General features: G+C 45.2%; 1 protein-coding gene across 4 annotated transcripts in view; it reads right to left on the bottom strand.

Moving 5' to 3' along the window:
* Positions 1–491: 491 nt before the first annotated feature.
* The window catches only part of LOC118111415 (basic salivary proline-rich protein 1), a 38658-nt gene continuing 11980 nt past the window's right edge, over positions 492–27169 (bottom strand). For 2 of the 4 annotated variants that reach the window (XM_035159980.2, XM_035159982.2), the window contains exons 2-9: positions 14087–14304; positions 11844–11898; positions 11599–11689; positions 11028–11491; positions 10663–10863; positions 9994–10155; positions 7285–7419; positions 492–4310 (exon numbers count right to left, since the gene is read on the bottom strand). In XM_035159980.2, the coding sequence (XP_035015871.1) occupies positions 3690–4310; positions 7285–7419; positions 9994–10155; positions 10663–10863; positions 11028–11491; positions 11599–11689; positions 11844–11898; positions 14087–14214 (1857 nt within the window). In that variant the 5' untranslated portion in view covers positions 14215–14304 and the 3' untranslated portion in view covers positions 492–3689. The remainder of the gene's footprint in view (positions 4311–7284; positions 7420–9993; positions 10156–10662; positions 10864–11027; positions 11492–11598; positions 11690–11843; positions 11899–14086; positions 14305–27169) is intronic. The other 2 variants (XM_035159985.2, XM_035159986.2) reach the window with 2 other exon arrangements.

Here is a 27169-nt window from a genome sequence, read left to right as displayed (position 1 = left end):
ACACAATAAGAGACACTTTGCTTTTTTTATGTCCTTGCAATGCAAAAGATATTTTAATATGAAAATGGAGGAATATATTTTTTCACGGTATCATGTAGATACACAGTGGAGAATGTAGTCTCATTGCAATGTATTTGTTTGTCTGAACTGTTCCTGCTTACATTAGATGCATATACGTGATATTTGATATAATGTTGTAGCAACTTGCTTGATGTAGTCATAGTAAGATTGAATTTATGAACATCAAACACATTTTATTATTGAGAGATGCAGTATATAAGTGTTTGTTCCCCTGTCTCTCAATATAACCTATTTCTAAAATGCCTGCAGAGCCCAGCCCCTTAAAGTTTATTGCTTAATACTACACAAACACATTTTACTGCAAAATGAATTTATTGTAAGCTACAGTTATTACTGTGAGGCTGCTCCAGAGATTTAACCTGGTATAATAAAGTGCATGAAGCAATAACACCACTGGCAAAAGACAGAGACGCGTTATAATGTGCCACTTTATTAGAAAAGTAAAAACTCACTTAAATATTTTATGAAGGTTAATATAAAACATTACAATCTTTTGCATATCTGCACTGTCACTATATTTTTTTTATTATATTTGCTATTTTTAGACTAAACCCTGTGCTTTAAGAACATACAACATTGGCTACAGCTGTCACAGCAGTATTGGCCCATAATTATATCTGAAAACGATTAACAAACAGCATCTGTATCTGCATGGAAAGCATGAAACACTTTGCATCCACAAAGTACAGTGTCTGTGATAACCATCTTTTTTTCAACAAATATACTGTATACTGTATGTTACATTGGAACAACATCAGAACAGCAACAGAGTATTTTTTACACATTTACATCATCATACTGTATTTGATTGTGCAATGAACGTCCGTCTCGATCAGCGTGTGACAGTGCTCAGCAAAAAATATATCAGATCAGTGCTTTCTCTTAGGATAAAGAAAAGGTGACGCGTAAAGTGACAGCCACAGGAGAAGGATTAAGTGTGATAGTGATTTCCTGCCAGCGTTGTCTAAAGGTAGCCTCAACAGAGCTTGTTAAGCGTCCCAGCTGTTAGCCATTTCTCATATCAGACAGTGGTTGAGCCGTTGGTGCATCGTTCATATCAGACATGGGGTTGGCCTGACCCACAGCCTCTGTCTCACCCCATCCCAACCCCCAATATCACTCCCAGAGTCCCTCAGAACTGGACATCAAACGCCACTCCCCTGCACAGCGAGGGAGCGAGGTGAAGCAGAGAAGAGAGAGGCCTGTGTCGGTTACTGGAGGATGAACACAGCCGGGGGAGGAGTGTATGCAAGGGTAGACCAAGTGGAAGCAAAATGTGCTTCTTCCCCGAAACTGAAAACGCACATGGCTCAATGTTGCATTGTGTGTGTGTGTGTGCCTGCCAGTGTATGAGTGTGCACGCTATGGGGAGGAGGAGGGTCCTTTGGATCCATGTCCATTTGCAGCGATCCTCATCCAACTCCACACTAGCTGTTCTCCATCTCCCTCCCCCACCACCATTGCTCTGTCCTGCTCCACCAGAGGGGAGGATAAACAATTCTCTGCCATAAACTCTCTGTGCTTTCTCTCTATCTCTCTCTCTCTCTCTCTTTCTCTTCCTCCAAGTTGTTGCTTTGAAAAAAAATAGAATGCTGCTTTGCATCACGCGGCAAAAGAGTACAACAGAAAAGTTCAACGAACAAGAGATCAATTAAGTACCACAATATTTGTTTTCATCTCCATATATCAAAGCATGCACTTTTTTGATCAAGCAGAAAAAATTGCACCAACAACATAAACATACTGTTTTTATGGCAGTGGCATGAGCTATTTAACCAATGGTATTGTCAGTAGGTAAGAAAAAAAAGAAACAGTGCATAAAATACAGAGTGCAATCATTTTTACATACTTTCAGACGCAGTAGCATTTGTGAGCGTATGCTACTAACATTTTAAAACCCGTTTTTTCTTTGTTTTCGCATGTTTGTCTCAGGGAGCTCATTCTAATGCGTCCTCCGTCTCTCAGCCTGGGAGCAGCTTGTAACCCTCTCCAACTCTCATCTTTATGCCCATTTATTAAGGCTCTAATGTTTTGTTTTCGTCCGCTGTTTTTAATGTTCCCCAAATCTACATGGGAAAGACATTGTTTACAATGGGAGAGAACTCAGAGGCTGGAGACAAGGGTGGGGAGAGGGCGAGGGGCAACCTTCCAAAGGACACTCGCTGGCAATTTTCGTGCCCAGCTCTTTATTTTTCTTGGAGCCTTAGCCTTCTGTTGCTGTTTCAACCATCAGACTTAAGTCTGGTGAGCTGCAGGGCCACTCTGGTTCTGTCTTGAGACCATGGGAGCGAATCAGGACGGCGTTTTGGAAACACCCTTTAAAGCACACGATTAGGCAAACCAGTCCTGCAGCTGACCAGTGCGAAATTAAAATGGTCCTAAAATCAAGCCAAAAACGTTATGACATATTAACTGCATATAATGAAACATCCTGTGCTATTTTGGACACTTTCACTTCCTTATTTATTTTTAGTTCTTAATAGTCTTCTCTCATTTGATCCCAGTAATACAGTCAACATCTCACATTGTGAAATCTGTCACCCACTCGATGCCCCTGACCTGATCACTTTACCCTGCAGGACTCCGCCAAGTCTGAGTGTATCCGTGTGGGGGTGTGCTGAGGCGTGTCATCATGCTTCTGGCTACAGATGTTTGTCAAATCTGAGCACCGATTGTTAACTAATCTCATAATTAACTTTATTGCGCAAGAAGTCCCTTTCTATATATATCACAAGGGCTGTTATTGGTAATTGCTAATACATGTAGGGCACGTTGAAGGTAATTTGTGTAACTGTGACAAAAGGCTTTACTGGCCTCTTTGCTTAAGGAGAACTACAAATTATGTGGGCTATGTTTGAACAAAGCACCACGATGCAGTCGGCCAGGCAATAGGCCACTGTGCACCGAGAACCTGTTTCAGATGTTTGCTTAGTGAGAGCTAAGCACAGCAAATCTCTGTAACATCCATCTGCTTATATTACATAAGTCTCACCAAGATGAGGCCTATGGGTGTGTGTGTGTGTGTGTGCTTGTGGTTGTGTGTGATTATGGGTGACAATAGCTATCATTGTGCCTTACACTCTTAATACATCCAGGCTCCTTGCTACTACACTTTATGTTCAGGTGTGTTTGAGTTTGCCCAATGCATGCACATTTATTTTGTTATACATATATTAAAGTGTTTTTTTGTCTCATGTTGTGAGTTTCATCACATACTCTTTAAAGAGTACGGTGTTCTTATAAAAATAAAGATATTATGGAAAATGATGCACAAACAGGTGAGTATGGTCAGTGACACAGTAGATTTAAGTTGTACAGTTAATTCCAGTTTTCTTTTCTTTGTTTTTTTTCTTGGTTGTTGAAATGTATTTGGTCCATATTCGGGCTGGACTAGGCTTAGGCTGGTTCTGAAGTGCAGACCAATCAAGGGAAGTCTGAACCTGGATTAAGACCCTGTTTGTACCTGATGTCAACACAAAAATGGATCCTCATGTGTTTTGTCTATAGAGGGCCTTGTATCTATGTACAGTAACCTGCTGGCAGGTCAACAGGGTCCCGTTCCTGACTCAGTACCAGAGGGTTCTGGGGCCCTTCTGACTGTCAGCCAGCTACAGGCCAGTGACGTACATCTCCATCCCATCATTGAAGGTGAAGATGGTGGTGGTGCTGGCGCTGTTGCCCCCTTGTTTCACATCACTGATGCTCTCATAGAAGTTTTCCCCACCAGGCAGGCCTCTAGCAGGCGGGGCGGTGGGTCCTGAGCCCTGAGGTGCCGCTGGTGCTGCTTGTTGTTGTGGTTGCGGTTGCGGTTGCTGTTGTTGTTGCTGTTGTTGCTGTTGTTGTTGCTGCGGTGGCTGCTGCGGTGGCTGCTGCGGTGGCTGCGGCGGCAGCGGCGGCGGCGGCGGAGGCGGCACCTGCTTCTTTCTCTTCAGAGTGGCACTACCCCCTGCTGTGCCGTTATTGGTTCCCCCCTGCTCACGTTTCCGGTGGCTGTCGATAGTAGCGTACGCGGGGTCAGACTCGGCCATTGCGCATGTGGACCAGGACCTGTCTCCAACCGACTCATAGCAGGGCTCCTCTTGGGAACGCGCCGGGCCCTGGACTCCTCTTCCTCGACCCCGGTTTCCCCTATCCCCACCGAAGGAGCGTGGGAGGGTCTTCGCTCCGTTGTTTTCCATAGGAGGTTTCTTCTTCTGGGATTTACACACGATGGAGTAAGTGTCTGCAATCTGAGAGCACACAGAAGACAGGAGCAGAGTATGGTGTCAGTTAATGGCCCTGAACTACAGTCCAACTATGTCCTTCAGTCTATGGGCGACAGTACTTGAAATAGAAGGTGACTGTAACTCTGCTTGATTCATGGTCTTGTTTCTACAGGTTATACAGCACAGTATCACTCTTTCCCACCTTAAGTTTCATGTTTCTGAATTTGCTGAGAGTAGCCTATGTGCAGATTTCTACATTTAAGCAACTATAAACTGTAAAGGAACAATATGTTAACATGAGAGTAAACATATGATGCTGTTAATTCGGTGTGTGAGCATGGATTGTGTGGGTGTGCACAGTAGTTTGCACATGTGTTGACAGAGCTTGCTCTGTGCTGTAACCTGACCTATTTTGACGGGGTAGGATAAGACAGAGTAAACTGTGTTATCAGTCCGTTGAGGTCTCGGCACAGAGACAAAGTTAGCTTTGCAGTGGATGGACCTGTTAAAATTTCACCACAACGGCTTTGGCAAGAGAACAGCAGGGTATGGTGTGAAAGATCTGGATGACAGCCAGCTCGCAGAGGGGAAAAAAAACAGTGTTGTTCATTAATGGACTTTGCTCTGAATGAGGCAAATGTACTTGTTTTCCTGACTGTGTTCACTGCAGGTGTATGCATGAGTCTGTAAATACAGTGTCTCTGTGTCTTTTCTGTACATGTGTGCGCTTTTTACAGTGTAGAGCGTCAGATTTGATATCTACGACTCGCAGCTGACTGGCATGTGTGAGGTCTTCTGGGGAATTCGGATAAACCAGCCCTGTGACCTCTGGCATTTCTGTGTCAAAATTCCACGAGGAGAGCACAGGAGCAGAGGATTGTGGGACATGGTCATGTTTACCTTCCGTGTTCACACCCAGACTAACAGCTCTGCTCTAGTGGCCCTGAGAAACACCGGCTATGCAAAGTCTCTCCCTTTCTCTCTCTATCTCTGTCTCTCTCTCTCTCTCCCTCTCTCTCTCTCTTGCACACACGTGCACACACTCACGCACAGATTTTTGTTCTGCTCCAAAAAAACTGAAACCTGAGAGCACACATACAATGGACAAAACTCTTTGTGTGCTCGCCTTGCCTTTACTTTCATGGAGCCTTTGTATTTTAAATCTTCCAAAAGAGAAACATAATATCAGGAAATGTGATTAAAGTGAAAACCGCTGTGACTTTAATTGTGGAGATCACTCTCTCTCTTTCCGTCTCTGACAAACCTCCAGCAACACGGATACCCTGCCCCCACAAATCACTTGTGTGACCTTTTTGGATAAACAAAGACCCTGGCGTATGCTACAAGTGTGTGCACACAATGTGCATTATGTGTGTGTGTGCGTGCATGTGCGCGCGTATGTGCAATTGTGCGAGTGTGGGTGCATCTGAGCACACAGAATTTGCAGCTCTGTGCAGCAGAGGAAGGAAGTCACAAGATGATGGGGATTTCAAAACTGGGCTGCAGCTGTTGAGGAAGCCTGTGCACTGTATGTTTTCTTTTCTTCTCCCCTCAGCCCCCTCTCTCCGTTAAGTCTCGGCTGATGCTGCTTTAACTCTCTGCCCAGACTTAGGCTTTGGAAAGTCCTTTTTTAATTTCTGCACACAGCGATTATCCATGGAAACACAACAGTATTCATAAGCGATGCATCTTTGTGTGATCAACTTTCTGAATAGCAAATACGGTGCAAGTTTCCAAGCGGTCTGCGAGCAGTTGATATTCATCTGGTAAGACATGCTTTGCGCAGCGTGATTGGTCGGGGAAGGCAGCGCCTCCTAATAGCCACAAAGGGAGTGGAGCAGAAGGAGAGAGCGCCAGAGGAGAGGAGGAGATTTAGGTGGGAGTGGAAACTCAACACCTTTTGACGGCTGCAACTGACAACCTCCAGAGGATACAAAGTATATGGGCATGTTAGGGCAACAACAAACTAAACAGTGGAAAAACACAGCAAATAAGGAAGAGAAAAAGTTTAAAAAAGAAGAAAAAAAACTGGACAGAAAGTTAGAGGGAAATAAAAATAAATTGGGAGAGCGATTGCAGAATGCAGTCAAGGCCAGCTGCTCTGTGTACCAGTCTGACTTGCAGAGGAGTAGTTTAACTGTTGAGCCAAACAGCAGAGACTTAACCCTTTAATCTCCACATACAGCAGCTTCCAAACTTTTTGGTTCAACTCTGTTTTAAACAAGAAAGTTACCAGCAGCTTCAAACTTCATAAAACTTCAGGCCAACATGTCTCCCTGAATAGATACATCAAAATTATCTTTTTTATATTAATAAACTAACCCAAACTGTGTAAAGTCACAAAATCCAGAGTTACTCTTCAATCATACATACACCACCGGATTTACTGTCCAGCAGAGAGGGAACAAAGGGGGATTGAGAGAGAGATTGAGTGGGGTTGCTGTGTTTGGAAGCACATGTGCTGGGGTATGTGACATGATTGGTGAGTGCAGGCTTCCCCCCCCCCTATCACCACCAGACACACTCCGCCACATATATACATGTAGAGCTCATCACGTTCTGTCTGCATGCGCCCAGGAGATACAACAGTGAACCCCTAAACGGATGAATGCAAAGTGGTGATTCATTATTCGGCAGCAGGTGATAGTGATGTCTGATCTGCCGGGTGCGTTGTGACTAACAGTCCAGTGGGGGGCTAGGAGATTGGGGTCAGGGAGATTGGGGTCAGGGTTCAGGCAGGGGGGTTGGGAGTGCATGGATCGATGTAACGAAACCACTGGTGGAAGCAAAAACCTCATATGACAGGCAGGTCAAAGGGCAGCGGCAGCATGACGGCGTGCCCAATCAGATGTGCACCCCGCTCAGTAAACACAGCAGTAACAAATCAGAGACATGTGCATCTTTCAGTCTGCCTGTTGTCCTTCCGCTCCCCCTGTGGAGGGGTTCCCCCTTCCTACCAACTACCCCCACCACCACCACATACACACACGTGCACTACCTCCTTTGCAGTTGGGGGAGATGGGTGCCCCTGTCCGTTCTCGCCACGGAGTGGAGGTGGGTGCAAGGTGATGATGTCATCGTCCTCTGGAGGCTTCCAGATGTACTGCTCCCCGTTGCCCATGAACACGGCCTCCTGGTAAACAAAATCAATTGAGGTTCTCAGGCAAGTATTGTAATTATGATGGATTCTTTGTGCAATGATGCAGAAGTTTTTAAAACATGTAATTAGATGTAATAATAACACAGTGCTGTGCTTCACTGTGTCGTTTATTTTTTACCTCCGCCAAAGAGGTTGTGTTTCCAACGATGTCCATTTGTTTGTTGGCTGGTTTGTATGTTAATTTGTTCATAACCAAGGTTATACAAAAAAAAAAACTGATTGGATTTCCATGAAACCCGCTGGAAGGATGTGGTCAGAGAAGAACCCATAAAAGTTTGGCGCGAATGCAGGTTGGTTTTTTTGGGGGGGGGGGGGTTCTTAGTTTTTTTTCGTACATTTCCGTTGATTTCTCAGAAAATAATTCCTGGATCTTGATGAAGAATTCTGACATATTTATTGAACTGATAACTCTGAGTGTGTGGAATTTGGTGCAGCTTGATTGAACTCAAGGAGACTGATGGGCCTTGGCAGAGAAATGCACTCCACTGAGTGGCATTCAAGTTTTTGTCCAAAGACCTACGAGCTGTCAAAGTTTTCACTTGTCAAATGTGTCCTTGTTGCACAGCACGAGCAGAGTGTGCATGTGTGTCTGTGTGAGTGTATGTGAGTGTATATATGTATAGGTGTCAGAGATCATGGCTGCATGAATGACAACACACTTACACCGTGAGAATAATATGAACAATTTGTTTTTTATCAGATTTGGTCAGTGCTGCTCTCATCAAAACAAGGTTCTAGTCATAAAAGTGTCACTTCTGCAGCTTTCTGATGAGAGATGTCTCTGTTTCAATATCCACATATGTAAAATGATCTGTCTTTTATGTCCCTGTTGCGCTCTCCAAGGGCAGCTTTTATGTCGAGATCCAAACAAACGAATCAGCAAGTGGCACCGTCATAAAGAGAGTGGGCGTTGGAAAACAGTCTCTTCAGCTGGCAGCTGCTCTGAAACCAGCTCCTAACTGGAATCAGATGCTACTGACATTTCCTCTCCTCTGTTGCCACAGCTTTATGTTTCTGTTACTACTGCGTGAAGTGTCACCACAGCAGATTACTGAATGGCTCGTGCTGTGCAAGTGTCAAGGAACTGCCTGCTCAATTGTTGAACGTTCATTAAGAGTTTTATTGGTTTCTCCACCCTCTGTGAATAATCTTTCCTCGAGGTTTCGACACAAATCCATTTAGTCCGAGACGATGCTGCAAAAACACAACCCCCGTCAAATGCGACTAGTGATTCTAACGAGGTTCTCGTGAAGATTTTTGTATTGTATCTTTATTTTCTGTCCGTTTAATAGCAGTTATTCACGACCCTTCACCGAGAAACAGCAGAAAACCAGGCTGGATGTGGTGAAACAACAACAAAATGAGTAACTGCTTTTGTTAAATTTCTATCACTGCTGCTGCTGGAGAGCAATTAGAAAGCAATTAGAAAGCATGAGGTGGCATGTGCACATGCGACCAGGATGATTAAACGTTTATAAGCTCCTCCTGTGCAGTGTGGGGGAGTAATAGAAGCCGCAGCAGAGTAAATGGCTTCAGTATGTGACCATTATTTATCGCTACAGTGGCTGCTGGCTACCTGTTAGCCTGTTTCTAGATAGACTTGCTGATTGATTCAATGAGAACACACACTGACACTCACACACACACAGAGACACACAGACACACACACACACACACACACACACACACACACACACACACACAGACAGGGGGCTTGGAAGCCTGCCAAGCTCTTACATAATACATCCTTCCACTCTCGACTCTGGCCACTCTGATGCCGTGCTGCGCAGCACAGTGCAAAGGGGCGGAAGAAACTCACGTATTCGCAAACATGCACACAAACGCACACACTATCAAGGATTTAAAAGATACGCAGATTAAAAGTGCAGGTCAACAGAGGGGCCGGCATCCACAGCTAAAGCAAAATTGTTTTTAACAACCATATCAGTCTCCTTAAATCACGAACACAAACGAGAAAGTCATGGGTTTTCTTTGCTCTGGAAAACACACAAAACCATACACACACAAGCAGACGTGTGTGTGCCAGCAAACCCACAGGAAAAGGCTGATCACCATCCGAGCATTGTGTCTCTATTTCCCCACTGCCCTTAATTGTTAAAACTCAACCCAGCTGGAAGTATATTATTATTTTGGGGCTATTATATTCTTCAGTAAAGCAATTTGTGTTACATTGCTTCTAAGAAAATTGTGACACAAATAAAGTGATGATTGATTGATTGATTGATTGATTAAAGTTTGTTAGTTTATACATTTTTGGGAGGTAGCTATTAGGTTTGTTCACACATGCACACACTAACAATAAATGAAAATAAATTAAATAAAGTATAAACATCTGGTATAATTTCATTTGAAGCCATTGACTGACTAAAATAATCGAAATCCTCAAGCGTAACCATGAGGAGCGGTTTGTTTGTGGACAGTGGCCTCTGGTGGTGAGCGGGCAGGCTTACAGTGTGGAGGGTTTTGGTAGTGGCATGCGGGGGCCTGAGGTTGATGGGGAGCATATTGAACCAATGATTCCTGTACCTTTGGGAAGGAGTGCAGGTGGAACGGCTCCAGCGGCTTGCGTGGAAACTCCTGACTGCGATGCAGGGGAGGAGGAGCAGTGGAGGGTGAATCACTCACGCTCGACTGGCTGTCTGACTGGCTGTCGGCCCCGTTGTTTTCCTTCCTGTTCGTCTTGTCAACCTTCAAACATCGAGGCAACAGTGAAAACATTATCTATAAATGAACACGCAGCAAAAAAGTCCACAGAGCATTTTAGGATTTTTCTTGCATCTTAAGCTGGAGTGTTGATACTAATCTTCCATTTATGTTAATTTAACCTAATGAGTCAAAGCCTGACAAGATAATGGATTCATTTTTCTATCTACATGCAGAGTTATTAAAGTACATTAAACATCCAGTACCCTGATAGCTCTGGTCTCTGGTTTAGTGTGATGTCAGTAAATACATTCCATCCAATCAAATCACAAAACCCTCAGAAATGTTTTTAAAATCTGCAAATCATTGATCATTTTTTTGTTGACTGTATCATGTGCATGTCTGTGTCTGTGTAACCACAGGCTGACATTCTTTCTGGTAAATAAGACAATATAGAGTTTATAAATTCCATAAAAACCAAACTACTAATTTACTGAATCACCACAGGGGGGGTGTCACCAAAATAAGTGATATTCATGTTAATAAAATTACCTTTTTGAACTTGCGTATGGACGCGTACTCGGCTGCAGTCGGATCTTGAATGGCCAGAGATTTAACAGAAGACAGAGGGGAACTAGTGACAGCGCTCACCCCATTACCTCTTCCATTCACCGGACCATTAATGGTGACGTTCCCCCTGCCGTTCCCCCTGCCGTTCCCCTTGCCGTTCCCCTTGCCGTTCCCTCTGCCTCCCTGTGAGCAAAAAAATATCTGTTTTAGCTGTTTATTATTATAATTTCATCAACTGCCTCTGCAGCTAATACTTGTCGAACATGTGTAGAGAGTTGACTGGGTCTATATGTTCCATTGCATTTAAAGGTATAAAGCAAGTGTTGGATCTGCGTGTATATACATACGTTCCCAAGCCCGTTCCCAAGCCCGTTTCCATTGCGGCCTCCGTTGGTATGAGCTGGCGGGCTCTGGGCAGCCCTGACTAAAGCTGGCGTGTTGGAGGATGTGGACGGCGGGGCAGAGGGCACCTTGGGGCCCGTGTCACCCTCCCGGACGCCTACACTTTCGTACAGGCCATCGTCCAGGCCGTGGGTCGGGGTGGGGTTGTTGCGCAGGCCCACCTCGGTATAAGTGTGGTCTCTGGCCTCCCCTACTCCTGCCCCTCCCGCTCCTCCTCCTCCTCCAACTCCTGCTCCTCCTCCTCCTCCCCCTTCTCCTCCCGTCTCCCCACCCTCCCCGTGGCCAGATCCCTGGGGACTGGTGGGGATCTGGGGTAGCTGGCGCCCATGGGAGGGCCTCAGGTCTGTCTGGGAGCAGCGACTGTGGAGGAGCAGGAGGTCCATGCTGGCTGGACGGCTCTTACCAACAGCTGCACGGAGAGGAAGAGGAGGAGGGAGGGGACAGGACTGAAATTGTGAAACAGCTCAGGGTTGTTTGTCATACATTGTCACACACAAACTGTCGGTCCTCACTCACAGTTTCCATTGCAGGGAAAGCGATTGATCTCGTGCAGCCTGGTGTCAGATTTGCTCATGGAGTTCAGTTTGGGATGGCGAAGTGTGCCCTGCTGTCGCACACACAAACGGACACGTCAATACAGGAACCAACCATGCAAACACACGCACGTGTATCTGTGCACACAACCAGCTTTAGAGGGAGGACGCTCACAGGGAAAAGAGCAAGAGGAGATGGAGAGAGTAAAAAACGAATGCATGTCTCACCATATTTACAGATGTCCCTTTCTCTCCGGCTGGAGGGTGCTTGGTCTTGCTTTTTCTGACACAGCATCAAAGTGAGGAAGGTCAACAGGAGCCGGTGGACAGAGAGAGAACATACACACACTCAGAGCGCATAGATACTATCAGCACCCGGCGCTGGCGAGGGCACGAATGTCCTTGCTTGATAACAACAACCCAGTCAAACAGTGAGGGGAGCGTGCGTCCAAAGTAGAGGATGTCCCTCAAAAAAACTTTACTTTAATTTTTTGTTTGCTTTTGTCTGTCTTTGTTATTAAGCAAAATTACAACAAAAAAAAATGGGTTAGGGGTAAATCTTGGTGCATATACAGATCAGGAATCAGAGCCACAGCCGCACCCAACCAGGAGACTGTTAAGCAGAGTATGCCCTCTATGAGTGCCATTTTAGTTTTTATTATAAGACCAAGAAAACACACAACCATTATGGTGTAGTTTCCTTTATGCTGATCCTCTTTGCTGTTGCATGCTCTGGCATCGGTGTGAGAAGAATGTATCTACAGGAGTGTTGTGGATCACGGTGGATCCCTGGAGGAGGCTGTATCCATAGGAAACAGTTGATATGGTGAGAGAGCGACGAGATGAGAAGAAGTAAGAAGACAAAGGCTCCAGAGTGCAGGTGTGACTGTGAGAAATGCTCTCGCACGTAATGTGTGAGATTTCAGGTTAGCGAGATGGTGCGAGAACCACACAAATAGACTCAACTTAACATTATAGACTCAACTTAACAAGTAGTTTGAACAATATCTGAGCACTAGAATGGCACAAAGTGCAGCGCATACCTCTGCCGGGTCAGTAATCCCCTTAAATTCAATCAAACTGTTTCACACATAATTCCATAGATATCAGTGCCCTTTCATTATTCCCTCGGAAATTGGCGAAAATGCCCCAAAAAATTGCAATGTTTTACAGAGTAAAACAAAATCCTGGATCTGCCCGTTTGTCCGGATCTACACCACAATTCAATGATTGGGTTGGTAAGTTATTTGTTGACGTCCTCTTCACGTCCCGATAATCATAACCAGAGTCTTCAGCTGGGTGTCGTACACCGCTGAAGCAGAGACGATCGCCAGAAGTTAGCGAGTGAGTCACGGGAAAGTCGGCTTCTAGCAATTATCAGTTCACGCCCGTGTGTTATGTAGCTTTGACAATATATGGCTGATGAGAAGGGATGAGGGATGTATCTGTTGCATATTTTCAAAGTGTAAGCTACTCTTGCTAGCTTTACCAACACTAGATTTAATGGGTTCTTTCTTGGTTCATGCTGCATTCTTCCGCCAAGTTTTGTGGAAATCCGTTCAGTAGTTTTTTAACGTAATAATCCTGCTGACAAACAAACCATCGGACAGATAACCAAGGTAGCAAGGTCAGTTGTGTCAGCTCCGTGTTACTGCAGATATCTATTGTCTCCTCTGGTGAGCTGGAACTCCATGGGATTTTCAGACTAAAATCTCCCACAGGCCTCAGCTTCAAAAACCACAAGCGCAGGGTTCATTTTAAATCAATAGCAGCAGGTTTCTCTTTCCAGGATCTTTGGCATTAATGCATGACAAAGTGAATTTGAACAGGTGAGCGGCCGAGCACTCGGCTCCTCGGCATCACATCCAGTCGGGAGCCTGCATTTCGTTCTTTAGATCTTTACAATGGTGTTGTTTTATTTCCATGACACGAGCTGGTTTGACATTTCGTTCCCCTACATCCTTATCTGTGTATCCCATGGCAACAAAGCCACAGTGCAGCCTCTGATTGGTCCCTGAGGATTGTGTGTCAGAAAAAAAAAAAACAGGCTATTCCATTGCTCTTGCCTTGCGCAGAGTCTGATCCCCTTTAAACTGCAGGGTGTTCCACTGCTACTGCCTGCTGAGGAGTCTGCTTAAGAGGGGTGACGCGAGGCTGCTCTGACTCTGGCCTGTCTCCTCAGTGTCCTGTAAACATCATTTCATCTGATCTGACATTCGAAAGCCATTAACATTCATTACTGCCACTCCGCTCAGAGCGGGAGGATAAAAGAGACGGAGAGGACGGATGGAGGGAAGAGAAAGAAGGGAGGAGAAGAGTTCAAAAGTAGTAGAGACACATAAAAGGGAAAAAGGATCTGGGAGGGCACCAAAAAAGCTGGCTGCAGATTTGATAAAACTCTGGCTGTCCTCTTTTCTGATTTCAGTCCGCCCCCTTTACGCTTTTTCAAGTCACGTGAGCGTTCCTCTTACCTTTGGCAGCCGACGCAGACGAGGACAATAAGGATGGTGACCACGAAGGCAGACGCTGCTGCGATGGCTCCCAGGAGAAGCAGGTTCTGGTAGGGAGGGTCCTCGCCATCTTGTCCCCTTTCATCCATGACAGCCACTCACTCACTCAGTCACTCAGTCACTCAGTCACTTCCACTCGAGCTAAAACTCTGCCACACAGACCGTCTGCTCAGGAAAACCTGCAGCGATAAGGGAAGAGTGAGAAAAGAAAAGAGAACGATACAAGGTTTGAGTGACATGAGAGATAAGAACAAACTGAAGAAATGAAATGCTGCAGAAGGCGAGGTGACAAAGTGTGCGCGTGTGTGTGTGCGCGTGTGTGTGTGGTTGGTTTGCCTCTGGCTTTTTTGTCACCGTCTCTTTCTGACATATCAGTTTCTATTTTTGACTCACTCGGAGAATAATGCACAGAAAATAGAACACCTTACAAAGCAGCCGGTGTGAGCGAGCCCAAAAAAGATTTCATCACACATTAAAAAAAGATCTAACGACACCGTAACATGCGTTTGACTAACCAGAGAGAGTCGTCTGTTAGTTTAACAGGGAAAAAATCCACCGAGCTCCCCAGAGTCGTCTCTCATTGACGGAAGGATCAGATCCACTGCTGTTGCACTTCATTTGCCTGGCACAACAATTACTTTCTTTCTTTCAGCAGTGGCTCAAACACTCACAGCAAGATTTCCAATTTTGAATCAGCGGCTCATACTGCAGGTAGTACTATTAGTATTACTGCAGTTTTCTAGCATTAAAGGTACCTTCTACAAAAAGAATCGTGGGGTAAAAACTTTTACCAAAGGTTTGAGATTCTTTGCGTGAGTGTAAATGTTGCACTTTTTTCTCCCATGGGTTAAAATTACATTTGCAGTTAACATAAGCTGCTTTCAAACATGCACTGAACTCTCCGGAGGACGTGCATGTGTGAACGCAAATGTCCGACTCCGAGTGAGAGGCTCTAGACTTTTTTTCCGCCTGGCCCCATAGTACAAAATCTGTAGAAAGTCAGGAGAATTCGATGTGAGAACACAGCAGGGGATCCACAGAGATAGTGGGAGGGGGGGTTAGGGTTCGAAGATGGCGCTTCTAATACGCGTCAGACGCAAACATGAGATAAAAAAAGAATACAAGTATCTCTCGGTGGAAAAGTGGTGGTACACACATAGAAGGCGATAAGAGCTGGTGTCTGTGTGATGTAAAGAAAATCCCTTGATCTCCGCAGCGGAGTTAATACATCATTTCCTGCCTCTGTCTGCTGCACCCACCTGCTCCACCTCTCACCTGAATAATACAGAGGGATTTGTTGCTGTTGTGAACGTGTCTGGAGGGTTAGGGTTAGGGTCTGAAAACGGCTTTATATTCTGCAGAATAATGTTTTGTGGAGAAAACATGATGATGTTTTGCTACAGTTTAAAGAGAGAGAGCTTTGGGCCAAGTCACTATTTTGGAACAGTTAGTGAGTACGGCCCTGCTGGATGATCTCAGGATGCCATCGGGCTCATGGGGGGACTAGCAGATCGCAGATATAGGCAGGAGCCTGACCATTCAAGGATTTAAAAACAAGCAGTAAAATTTCAAAATCTATTTTCTAAAACTCGCAGGTAATCAGTGAAGGGCAGAAAGGATCACTTCGCTTAGTCTGTGTTAAAAGCCTGGGAGCAGTGTTTGTATTTAGTTGTAATCTTTGAATGTTTTGCTTCCTGATACCGGAGTAACGTGCATTACAGTAATCGAGTCTGGACTAGATAAGAGCCTGGATGATGATGGGTCTTTGTGTAGATTTCTAAGAAACTATTACCTGTCATTTGAAACTGCCGATTTACTCAATTTGGCTGCATAACATCTATAGACATTTCCGAGTACAAGTCAGTGTCGTGTCACAACCTGTAACACAACTTCAACACAGGTCCTTTGTGAATATAGGTATTACTTTCAATACGTGGAGCATCAAAGTTATTATTATATGTGCAGTTAAGTTTAGTGTGAAATATCTGATCATGCTAATCTTACTGACACTATTTGATCAGTTAAGGTGATGTATTCTGCTTTTGTGAGTACAATCTAAATTCTTCCTATTTCATATGATTTATCTAAACGCTCAGTATCAGTTTATTATGGCAGATAAGGGGGGGGGGGGTGGATATTGAGCAACGAATAATCTCTGCACAACAACTAGTAGATGTATTACAGCTGGTTTTAGTGATGCATGAATCTCCACTAAGTTCACATTTACATTATACATTTATATAGGCTTGAGTTTGAACTTACAAAGAGCTGGTGCAGCTGGCTCCTGGAGCAGAGCATCCAAAATGTCACTTGACTAGAGGACGTGTTCAGTGTTATTTAAAATGTCTTCACAGTTACTGAAGTAGCAGCACAAGACATTTGGAACTGGAGCAGTTGTCAATACACGCCCTCGCTACTCCGCACATCTCCCACAGGCACAACAACGCGCACATGAACACTCTACATGTGCTGTGCATTCTCTCGGCACAGAGACAATGGCAGCAATACGGTTAAAATATTAGATTAGAGAAAAGGCTGAACATCAGGGATCCGAAGGGACAAAGCAAACAGAGCGAGCGGAGTGAAGCTACTGTATATACTGTGTGTGATTCTGGAATATACCACCACAGGATCTGGCTGTGGCTTTCTGTTTCTTGCAGATAAAACTGCATCTTTTTTCCCCCCTCTCTCATGCATGTCCTCTTTCCTCGGTCCCTCTCCCTCTTCTCTTCCTCCAGATCTCGTCTCTTCCTCTCCTCCTCTCCCTCTGTCTGTCTGCCTGACCCTGCAGATATGTGAGGCGATGCACAGCGAATGAATTAGCAGAGCAGACGACTCAGACAGCCCTTTATGGAAGAGACAGACAGGCAGGCAGGCAGGCTGAGTGCTGAGAACGCAGCGGAGAGGGAAGAAACAAGAGGAAGAGGGGGAATGAAAGGGAAGGGTAACGCAGAGGTGATGAGACTATAGGAGCATATGAGTGGGATGAAAGGACAGACAGGTGGGTGAGGATGCGAGAAAAATGGGACGGAAAGACGGAGGAAGAGGGGAGCACACTTGAAACGCGAAAGGAGGAACGAGGAGGGGAGGGTGTGAACGGTGGGGGAGGGAGGAGAGAGCAAAAGAGAGTGATGAGACTGGGAAGATGAAGACACTGAGACAAATAGCGGGGAAGCCTGGGAGAATGTGCGATGAGCTCAGGGAAAGGAGGAGGAGGTGTTGGAGGAGAGGGAGAGAAAAAAGGAGGAGGAGGAGGCGGCGATGAGAAGGAGGTCATCAGCGGTCTGTTTCTGCCTGCATTTTGTCAGCCCCCTTCTGAAATATTCAGGGGAGAAACACACACGAGGGGGCTCGATTCGGAAACCGCCAGCGAAACACAACGCAAGATGGGAGCACATGTCTGGCAGCGTATTTAACAGTGTGTGAAGCTCACAAGTGGGGAACATGGCTCTGGATGAGGAGAGGCACTTTCTGTACAACAACACACAACAACACCCCTGCAGCATCAGCTCAACAATGACAAACACACACATACACACACAGACACACACACAGTTTCTTTTTCTCAGCATCCGTCTTCATTTCAGCAGTAAAAATGATGACAGTGGTATTAGAAGCATATTGAGAATGATGACGACGGTGGTGATAGCTCTATTGATGCCTGCTGCTGGCGACGAATATAATAAAGAGATCAGTGATGATGATGATGATGATGGTGATGGTGGTGGTGGTGATGATGAAGAAGGGTGCAGGCACTTATACGGATGGTAATGATGGTGATAATGAGGTCAAAGTGAGCGCTGCAAAGAAACATGTCGAGGGGCGGATGCAGGCAGCAGAACTCTCAGAGCAGCGAGCAAGATGCAGCGGTGCAGCGCAACCACAGGGTGGAAGGTTTCTTCTGTACGTCTCCTGAGATCACACAAACGCACGCAGCGCAGACACACACACACACACACACACACACACACACACACACACACACACACGAAACGGCAGCCGGTTGTGTCTATCAGCAGTTTTCTGGATTACACAATGAAAAGCAAAACTTTAACGTACAGGTTAATGCTCCGATGTAAAACTGGGGGTCTGACAGACTCTGCAGCCTCTTTATTGTGAAATAGCTGCTCAACAAGAGCTAATTATAGACTCCACTTCCTGTCTTAAATTGGATTGTTTCTGAGGAAATTCAAAAAAATTTCATATGAACCAAGATACTGTTTTTGAGATAATCTGAGGTTTATAGTCCTCATTTAATGTTCATGTTTTGTGTGTATTCCTGTTTCTCATTCACGATTCTTCAGCCTCACCATATGTAAATTAAATAGAAAAAAAGGGAAACGTTACTTGAGTATTAAACTGACCCTGACAACCCACTGGTTTGTCTTGTGGTGATGACTGAGTGGATCAATGTTTTTAATGTGTCATCAGTTTGATTTAAGAAAGTATTTCCTTACCGAGAGGCTCTTTTACAAACAATCCATCATCTATCGCCTGCTGACACTTCAGCAATGTTTGATGAAAATCTGTTACTCTTGGGTCGCAACACTACTTCACTGATTTTGAGCTTTAAAAATAAGCGTAACCTGATTTCAGTTTGGCGTGGTTGTAACATGCCGGCGACCTGTTCAGGTTGCACTCATCGTCTTGCCTCTGGAAAGTGGGATCGGGGATTTCAGTTATGTTTCAGGTACATTTTTCGCCTGCCATATACAAAGCATATAGGCCGGACACAACTTTTGAGAGGCTGAGTGTAAATAAAATATGTTGAGTTGTACTGGGAGGTTCTTTTACAACAATGTATTCCTTGGAATTATTCAACATCCAGTTATCGCTTACCAGTAAAAATGATATTAAGTGCAGATGACATTTTTGAGTATTCTGGCTGCATGTAGACATACTTGTAGTACTGTACGCCTGCCACATGTGCAGTACATTTACATGTTGGAGTTTCAGTCGTTGCCCTCATCCACAATGAAAGAAATATTTCATAAATGTGAATATGTCTTGCAACTATAACTATATTATTTTACCAAGGTTCAAGGGTTCTCTAGTATTTACAAAGTAAGTAATAAGTGTGTTACTTTTCTTTCTGTGACACATCACATGACATAAGGTGCAGAGTGATAATACAACATATAAATTACTGTCCACAGTCAGTACACACATATGACCTTGTGTTCGTACTCAGAATCCCACTTATCTGGTTTCTGTTCCTTGTATCTCCCACACAAAGCTGCCTGCACTTTACACAGGAGGACCCCCACTCCCCAAAAAATAAAGCCTCTTTACCCTCCCAACACTGGATTCACAAAACCAGCATCCATGCAATTTTCCTAATTGTAGCCAGAGATTCGCGAGGCCGATATGTGCCCGTCATGTTCCTGAACGCAGCTTTCAGTCTGTGTCATCACATTAGGACAAATCCAACTAAGTGATTATTATCAAGAGCAACAATGGAGAAAACCCTCGACATACGTCGGACTGCTGCGTGTGCGTGTGTGTGTGTGTGTGTGTGTATAAAGGAGTGTACGCGACCACTCTTGCTCAATCAAATAATTACATTAACTAAACAAGTCCCACTTTACAAGCTTTAAACAACCAAGACGTCAGTTAGAGGCCACATCACCTCTTCATCACTGACCTGTAACCGATATCAAACTGTGAAGAAGTCTGCCCTTTACACGCCCCACCTCCAAATCAATCTATCACGCTATTTCACGATGGCTCGTCGATGCACACGTAATCTGTGATGGACAGGAACAAATGGCGATAATAGAAAGAGAGAAAGTGCGAGGGGAGAGTAGAGAGGACGACATGTCTTCCAGAACACGAGCGGGGCGAGTTCATCGGAGGACTGGACCACAGCATTCACGGCTGAGAGCAGACGAGAAATCACATCATGTCCACAGCAATCTGCGGCCCTGTGGGACGTCGCTGCGCTGTGCATAACAACACGGAGTGATGGGGCGACAGAAGAGGAAAAAAAAAAGGGCGAGCAGGAGAGGCAGAGAGGCAGTGGGAGGCAGCGGTGGGTGGGGAGGTTAGAGATTAACCCTCTGACATTTTCGCCATCAGCTGCAATGCCTATCTCTAAGCCTCACACACACATACACACGCTTGCACGCACACGCACACACACACAAACACAATAAGGACTAAAAATTAAAGTTGCATTTTTGTGCCCGTAGCACCAAGTGAACTGTAACAAGCAGTCACATAACAGATGAAGTGATCATAACCTGCAGCTGTTTGTCCCAGACTAACACTTTAATCTCATAAACAAGAACAAATATGAGCTGAAGTCTACTCAAAGCTTTCTGCAACATTACTTAATGAGTGGCATGTGTAGGTTTAATCTCTGAATAACGTGTTTAATTGTTATCTGAATATAATCTTGTTGCTATATCATAATCACAGTTTTTTTTCCAAGGATAAAGCTCATGATGTTTTGTGTTTTTTATTGTCAACAAATCCCATGAAAGTATTTAAGTCTGATTAAGTGTTTTGCCACAGATTTCCATTGTTATTCAGAAATAGACCAACTGTTGCACTGGAGGACATGGTCCTCACCGCTGTTTATTTTGAGGACGCACTAGAGCACATAATGTGTGTTAATCTCCGGCGGAAAATAGTTCACAGCAAATGTGCTATTTAATCCTTTTGGAGTAAAGTTTGGGAACAGTTGTCTTTAGGGAAATTGCAGAGCCATTTTTAAAAATGAAACAAAGGGTATGTTTTTCGCCCCGCAGTGTTGTTGGTTTGTTTGTCGACAGGATTACCCCAAAAAACTACAAAACAGATTCCCACAAAACGCTTGGCGTAAAGATCGGAACCTGGGCCAAGAAAGAACTCATCAAATTCTGGCCTGGATCCACAGAAAAGGGGCAAATTCAGGAATTGTTTTATTCACATGGAAATAATCAGGGTATTTAGGGGACTGATATCTATGACTATGGGTAATTTGGTTTGACTTAAATGAATTCAAGAGGACTGCAGAGGTACGCACTGAGTGCAGACAGTATGAGTACAGAGTAACATATACATGTATGTTTGATTTGCACACATTAACAAAATATCAAATGTTGTCACCCTTTTCCTTTAAGATGCTGGATGAGATGGCAGCAAATATCAATCACATTGTGTTCTTTCTCCACAAAACGTATTTGATTCGATTAACAACGGCATTAAGGCACAATTTGTTTTTACATGTGGTTGTATTATGTAATAGTTTAAATTTATGTATAAAACATTATGTACTATACGTTAAATATGGCTGCACTGCTATGTGATTGTGACGTTACAGACCCTCGTTGGTCGTTTGCCTCTGACTGAAACGGAAACTTAGTTAAAAATGTTAAATACATAACAAATTTGTAAAACCCACTCTCGTCTATTCTCAGCAGAGGACAGTTGACAGCTCCACTCCGGCTGCTGTTGGGTATAAAGAACTGTTTGTTTTATCTGTTCCACACCCGATCGTGTGCCTGTGATGTCCTCAAATGGCAACCGTTGCACAGTTTTATTTTTAGAGTTGCTCAGGATTCTGACATTTCACTCGTTTGCCTCATCCTGTGTCGCGCGGCGAAATCTTTCCACCATAAAACAACAAAGAAAATCCCAAAGGTTGCTCAACAGATTTCTTTGTTTCTCTGAGTTCCGCAGAAGTCGTGTGTGTGTGTGCGTGTGCGTGCGTGCATGCGTGCGTGCGTGCGTGTGTGTGTGTGTGCCTTTTCACTGAGTGCCGGATGTGCAAAAAAAAAGCATCTACCACAAATGGGAGCCAAATGAATAAGTGTGATAAATAAAACTGCTGGCACACATAGGCTGAAAAACCAATGCTGAATGGGAGCATTTACGCTTGATGTGTATGTAAATTTAAAAACCTGAGGGAAAGTGTGTGTAAAGAGGCTGCACAGGTCAAGCTAATGAAAATAGGAGAAACAGACGGGATACAGTTTGTTCTACCGCTGCTTCCAGAGAGCACAGGGGACAGTTCCAGTGAGAGACTTCATAAGCTGCAGATTCAGTGTAGTGCTGATCCTACAGACTCCGGCAAGACAAGACCCCATTTTCCTCTCACTTGACTCAACTTAATTAGCCAGAATGAGTCAGAGGCAACATTCAGGATTTAAGATTTATTCTTATGGGATTGAGGATCTCTCTCTCTTTCTCTCTTTCTCTCGTTCTCTCTCTCTCCCTCTGTCTCCATGTTTATGGTTGAATTCAGTGCTAACTTCCTGCTCATTACTTTAATGATGGTGCTACTGTGAGCTCTTGCTCACGAGTGCAGTTTGCTTTTCTAACGCTGCAGTTGGAGAACAGCAACATGCGTGGACAAAAAAAACACATGCAAACAGTGTGGTGTAGCAGAAAACAACTATAGTGGCCTCGTCGGGGAAAAAACTCTAAAGAAATCCAAGAGTTTTTCACAGGATGCATCAGTGTGCAAACGCCTCACATTTACCGACAAGAGCTAATGACAGAGGGAAAAGTAAATGGGAAGCTGGGAAAAGAGCGACAAACATACTTTTTCCTCCTCTGAAGTATCAGCCTAAGTCCCTACATAACTGTAATACAGAGAAAGCGGCTGACAGACAGATATCCAACCCCAGCTCTCTGCTTTTGCTTTAGATGCATTATTCATCTGTGTGCCAATTTGGAGGAACCCTCCCAATCCCCCAGCTAGCACCAAAAAGAGGAGAAGCGAGAGCGAGAGACAGGCAGACCAGAGAGAAAGAAGTCGCAGCGACAACGTCAGGAGAAGAGAGACAGACAGAAAGAGAGAGAGAGGAAAACACCAGAACAAAAGAACGAGTGCGACAGACGCAGAAACGCGGCAGCGGCTCAATCTCTCAGCTGCAAAGTAGTGAAACATCCAAACAGGATTTCAAATGAGCCAGGGACACTTCTCCCTACGTGTTTTGATATTCTCAGCGCTGCCTGACTTGTCTGCGCAGGGCAGATTAATGACGGTTTCCACACTAAAGCGTCTTAACCCTGTCAGAAACACAGAGGGAGCAAAGACCTCGGGCCTGAAGCTCACTTCGTTTAGCCCCGAACCAAACGGCACGCCAGCCGCTGAATTTCAGTCACAGTGTAAACGCCACCGTGAGCACGCTGTCAGGCACTTCCGTTAACCGCACGGTGACGCCGCGAATCTTTGTTCACAGCACTGCAGCTTCACCTGTACCTCAGCTATACTATCTACAAGTGTCTTGATGATGTCAGGATCATCCCAACATCCCTTCCAGTCAGCCACATCCTGCGCTGGCAGCTGTTGGAGTTGTCCATCAGGGGGGGACAGCCTGCCCCAGATTTAACCCCACACATTCTGCCGCCCCCACCTCATCCTCGCCCCCCCTTTTTCCCAGGTTTGCTGCCATCATGGCGGCAGGCTGTCAACCGTATACAGACCGGACCTCTTTAACGTTACCGCCAAGCAGAAGTTAAAGTGGTCACTCATAGCGGCAGCTCTTCAGTGTGACGGATGTGTGTGTGTGTGTATGAGGGGGAGGGGGAGTGGGCTGGTAAGTGTGTGGGTTGGATCAGTAGGATTGCTGTTTAATCTGCCACCGTCTCCCCGTGGCAGAGCTCGGAGCTTTTAGACCTAACAGCTGGTTGTGTATACGCCCGAACCCACGTTTCTGCTCCACATAGAGAGCTAACAGGCTACTTCCCCATGAAAACCCACTCCCCACATTATTTAACCTTGATTTACGCAAACACAGTGCGACGAAATCCGTCTGCATCATATCCGACATGTGACGCTAGGTTCATTATTTCTCGCAGCCTCGCTTACGTGATCATTCCAACTGTAGCGGTATGAAATAGCATTAATGAAGGAGTATGAGGGGCGTTGGCTCACGCTCCTCCGCTGAAGGATCTGTCAGACTGTGGAGCTGCTCTGAGGATTCGCCTGTCAGATTTGGCCTTATTTGTCAGTTCGCTGTGATCCCGCTCCCTCGGCTTTGTCGTGTCACCGTACCGACTGCTTCAGAGGGGCTCCTGGGAGTCGCCCCACCGCGCAGAGTATATGCCAGGCCTCGTAGCTGATTTACATCAGGTCAGTCTAACCCGCGCCGAGACAGACGGAACGCCACAGCTCCAGCAGTACCTCTAGTTATGAGGATCAAAAGTGCTGCGATAATCTCCTGAGGTGCACAATCAAAGAGACCATCACACAAAATAGGTCTCGTTCTCTTATTCAGCATTGGAAATTTAATTCAATGTATTTAATATTAAAGATGCACAACACATATGAAGGGAAACTGTCTAGAAATGTTCCATTTTACACCTTAAAACTCCATCGTTACAGAACTGATTCCTGATTTGTGGGCAACTTAAGGGGCGTCAGTTTGATTCCCGGCTGAAGTGTCCTTTGGCTGCACACTGATCCCCCAATCGTCCCGGATTGCTTTGCCGTCAGTGCATGAATGGTGGGTTATAGAGAAGAAGCGCTGTGTAAAGAAGTGCTGTATGGATGTTTGCACGAATAGGTGAATGTGACTTGTACTGTGAAGCACTTTGAGTGGTCGATGAGACTGGAAAAGCACTAAATAAACACAGTCCATTCACCGTTCCCTGTATAATCATATTTTTTGTAACAGGAGACGGACAAAGTACCTTTCAGTCGCCGTAATGAAAAACAACATCGCAACTAACTATGACCACAGAAATGATAACAGAATGAATCAACACCACTTTAACGCAGTGTCAGAGAAAAAGAGAAGCTTCACAAAGACGGGAATTATTGCATGCCCGTTGTGTTGGATTGTACAGCTGTGCCTCAAACTAACTCAATATATACCCTCCGTGCTCCAGGCTGTGTGTTTTGTAATCAAAAACCAATAGATTTCCTTTGCTCAGGACTGACTCAGAAGCATCCCGGAGTCCCATGCTCCTTCAAATCCTTTATGACAGCCTGCAGGGATCAAACTCACCACTCACTGTGACAGGGTGAAGGGCGGGGGGGCTCAGTTTGTGACCCCTTATTTTTTAATTCACAGATATCTTGGTGTTCTGTTTCGTTGCCTCGTCAAGGTTCAGTTTAGATGCGTAAACGTCACAACCATCGGTCGGCTTCGGGATTATACCTCTAACATGTTGTAACCCCGAAGACTCAGACTTGTATGCAAACAGAAACACACGCGTACACGTGTAGACCCACATGGCAGCGCCAGCTCCCAGGTCTCTGGTGGCGAGTGATGTTTTCACACTTGTGTGGGGAGATTGCTATTTCTGCGCGGAGCCAGATAACTCAATTATTCATCGCGGATGCTGGTGCACTCACTTTACCTCTATAAGGAAGGGGGAGGGTGTGTCTCGCACAGAGTGGGTCTTCCCACGTGCGCCCGTGCGTGTGTGCGCGTGCTGCGAGAAGACCTGCGCCGACCAAAGATGCACTGCTGACATGCCACACCGCATGGAGGGAGGAGGCGAGAGGAGAAAAGGAAAGGGAGCTGTCATAAACATGGCAATCAGAGAGATAGGAGGCAGGAGGTGAGGATCAAAGAGCAAGAGGAGAAGAGGGAAGGAATTAGTTCCCTTATCTTCTCTCGAAGCCAACTGTGCAGCCTCCAATCCTCTTTAGCTCAATGAATGCTTATAAATAAAAAGAAACGATATAGCAGCAAAATGGAGACTCGGCTGCTGCGGCGTCCAACTGTTCTGCACAGGAGGGCATGTTAACGAACGTTTTGAGTCTGTTACTGACGCAATGTACTTGTTATATACTCAATCTTTACTTCAACAGAAATTGCAGAAGACGAGACATAAAGGTCAGGAGACATATGCTGCTTTCAGAATTTCTCCAGAAATATCTGGAGGGGCCACATGTCAGAATGAAAATGTGAGTCAGTTGCTCTCCTGGAGATTTTCCTCCTGTAGAGCAACGTCCACGGGTCCGTGGGAGAATACAGCCTGATAAGTCTGAAGGATTCACCCCGAGCGAGTGGGCGTCTCCATGATGTTTCTAACACACACCAGATGCAAAACTGAAAAAGCTAAAAAGAAAATACAAATATCTCAGAGTGAGAAAGAGGAGAAGACGCTGAAGAAGATGTCAACTTGAAAAGACAACAAGATTCGGGAGCTTTGGGATGTGCTGTAACAAAAACAGGTGATTTCCGCAGCAGAGTTCATACGTCATGTTCTAACCACTTCTCACCTGAAAGCTCCAGAGATTTTGCTGTTGTTGTGACTGCGTCTGATCCCGAAAGACCAAGTTCTTGTCTGACTAGCAGCACTATATGTGAATGTGGTGATGTCACGGGTATAGTTTGAAACCAGCAACGTGGTGGGTGTATCGTGTGGTAGAAGGCCGCTTAGCCACAGACCTTTACACAGTAGGTTGTTAAGGCCATGACTCAGTGTGCGCTGCTGAGAGTCCACAAACAGCTGCTGAGCAGTGTCCCGAGAGCACATTTATCACCCCTGACACCATATGGAGTCCTAGGAAGTCTTGAACAAACAGCCTGCTCACACTCACACACACACACATAGCCCCCAGAAGCAGACATTATGCACACATATGCACGTGTACATGTAAACAAAGACAAATCTTCACACACAAATTATTAGCCGCAATGCAAATTTAAACTTGCGCGTACACACACACACACGCACGTGGGCATGCATGCACACACTCACACTACCACAACACATAGATCAAACATTGCGTCTGTATCTGCACATTTCGCACATTTGTTGCGTTTCCTGACATCAATCTGAGTGAGAACGTGCACATGTAGGACAAACACATAACTCTTTGTCGGTGGCAGCCCATCTCCGCCTGCGCGGCTGCCCTTATTTCCCCCGAGGGCGACTCCGGAGAGCCAATTGGAGCAGTTACACATGTCGACACTTCCATTTACCACACCTCACCCGCCCAGTGGCTCTTCTCATCAGCTTTACATTTGGTAGCTCACCCACGGACACATAAACACTGTATACATGCCGTAAATTCACCAAAAGCACACTCACAGACAAACTTGGCTGTCTCGTTGACAGATCACACAGACACACACACCCACACACCCATGA

The sequence above is a fragment of the Hippoglossus stenolepis genome, chromosome 6, assembly GCF_022539355.2.
Source record: "Hippoglossus stenolepis isolate QCI-W04-F060 chromosome 6, HSTE1.2, whole genome shotgun sequence".
In the NCBI taxonomy this organism is placed as follows: Eukaryota; Metazoa; Chordata; class Actinopteri; order Pleuronectiformes; family Pleuronectidae; genus Hippoglossus; species Hippoglossus stenolepis.
This window is presented reverse-complemented; position numbering and strand designations above follow the sequence as displayed.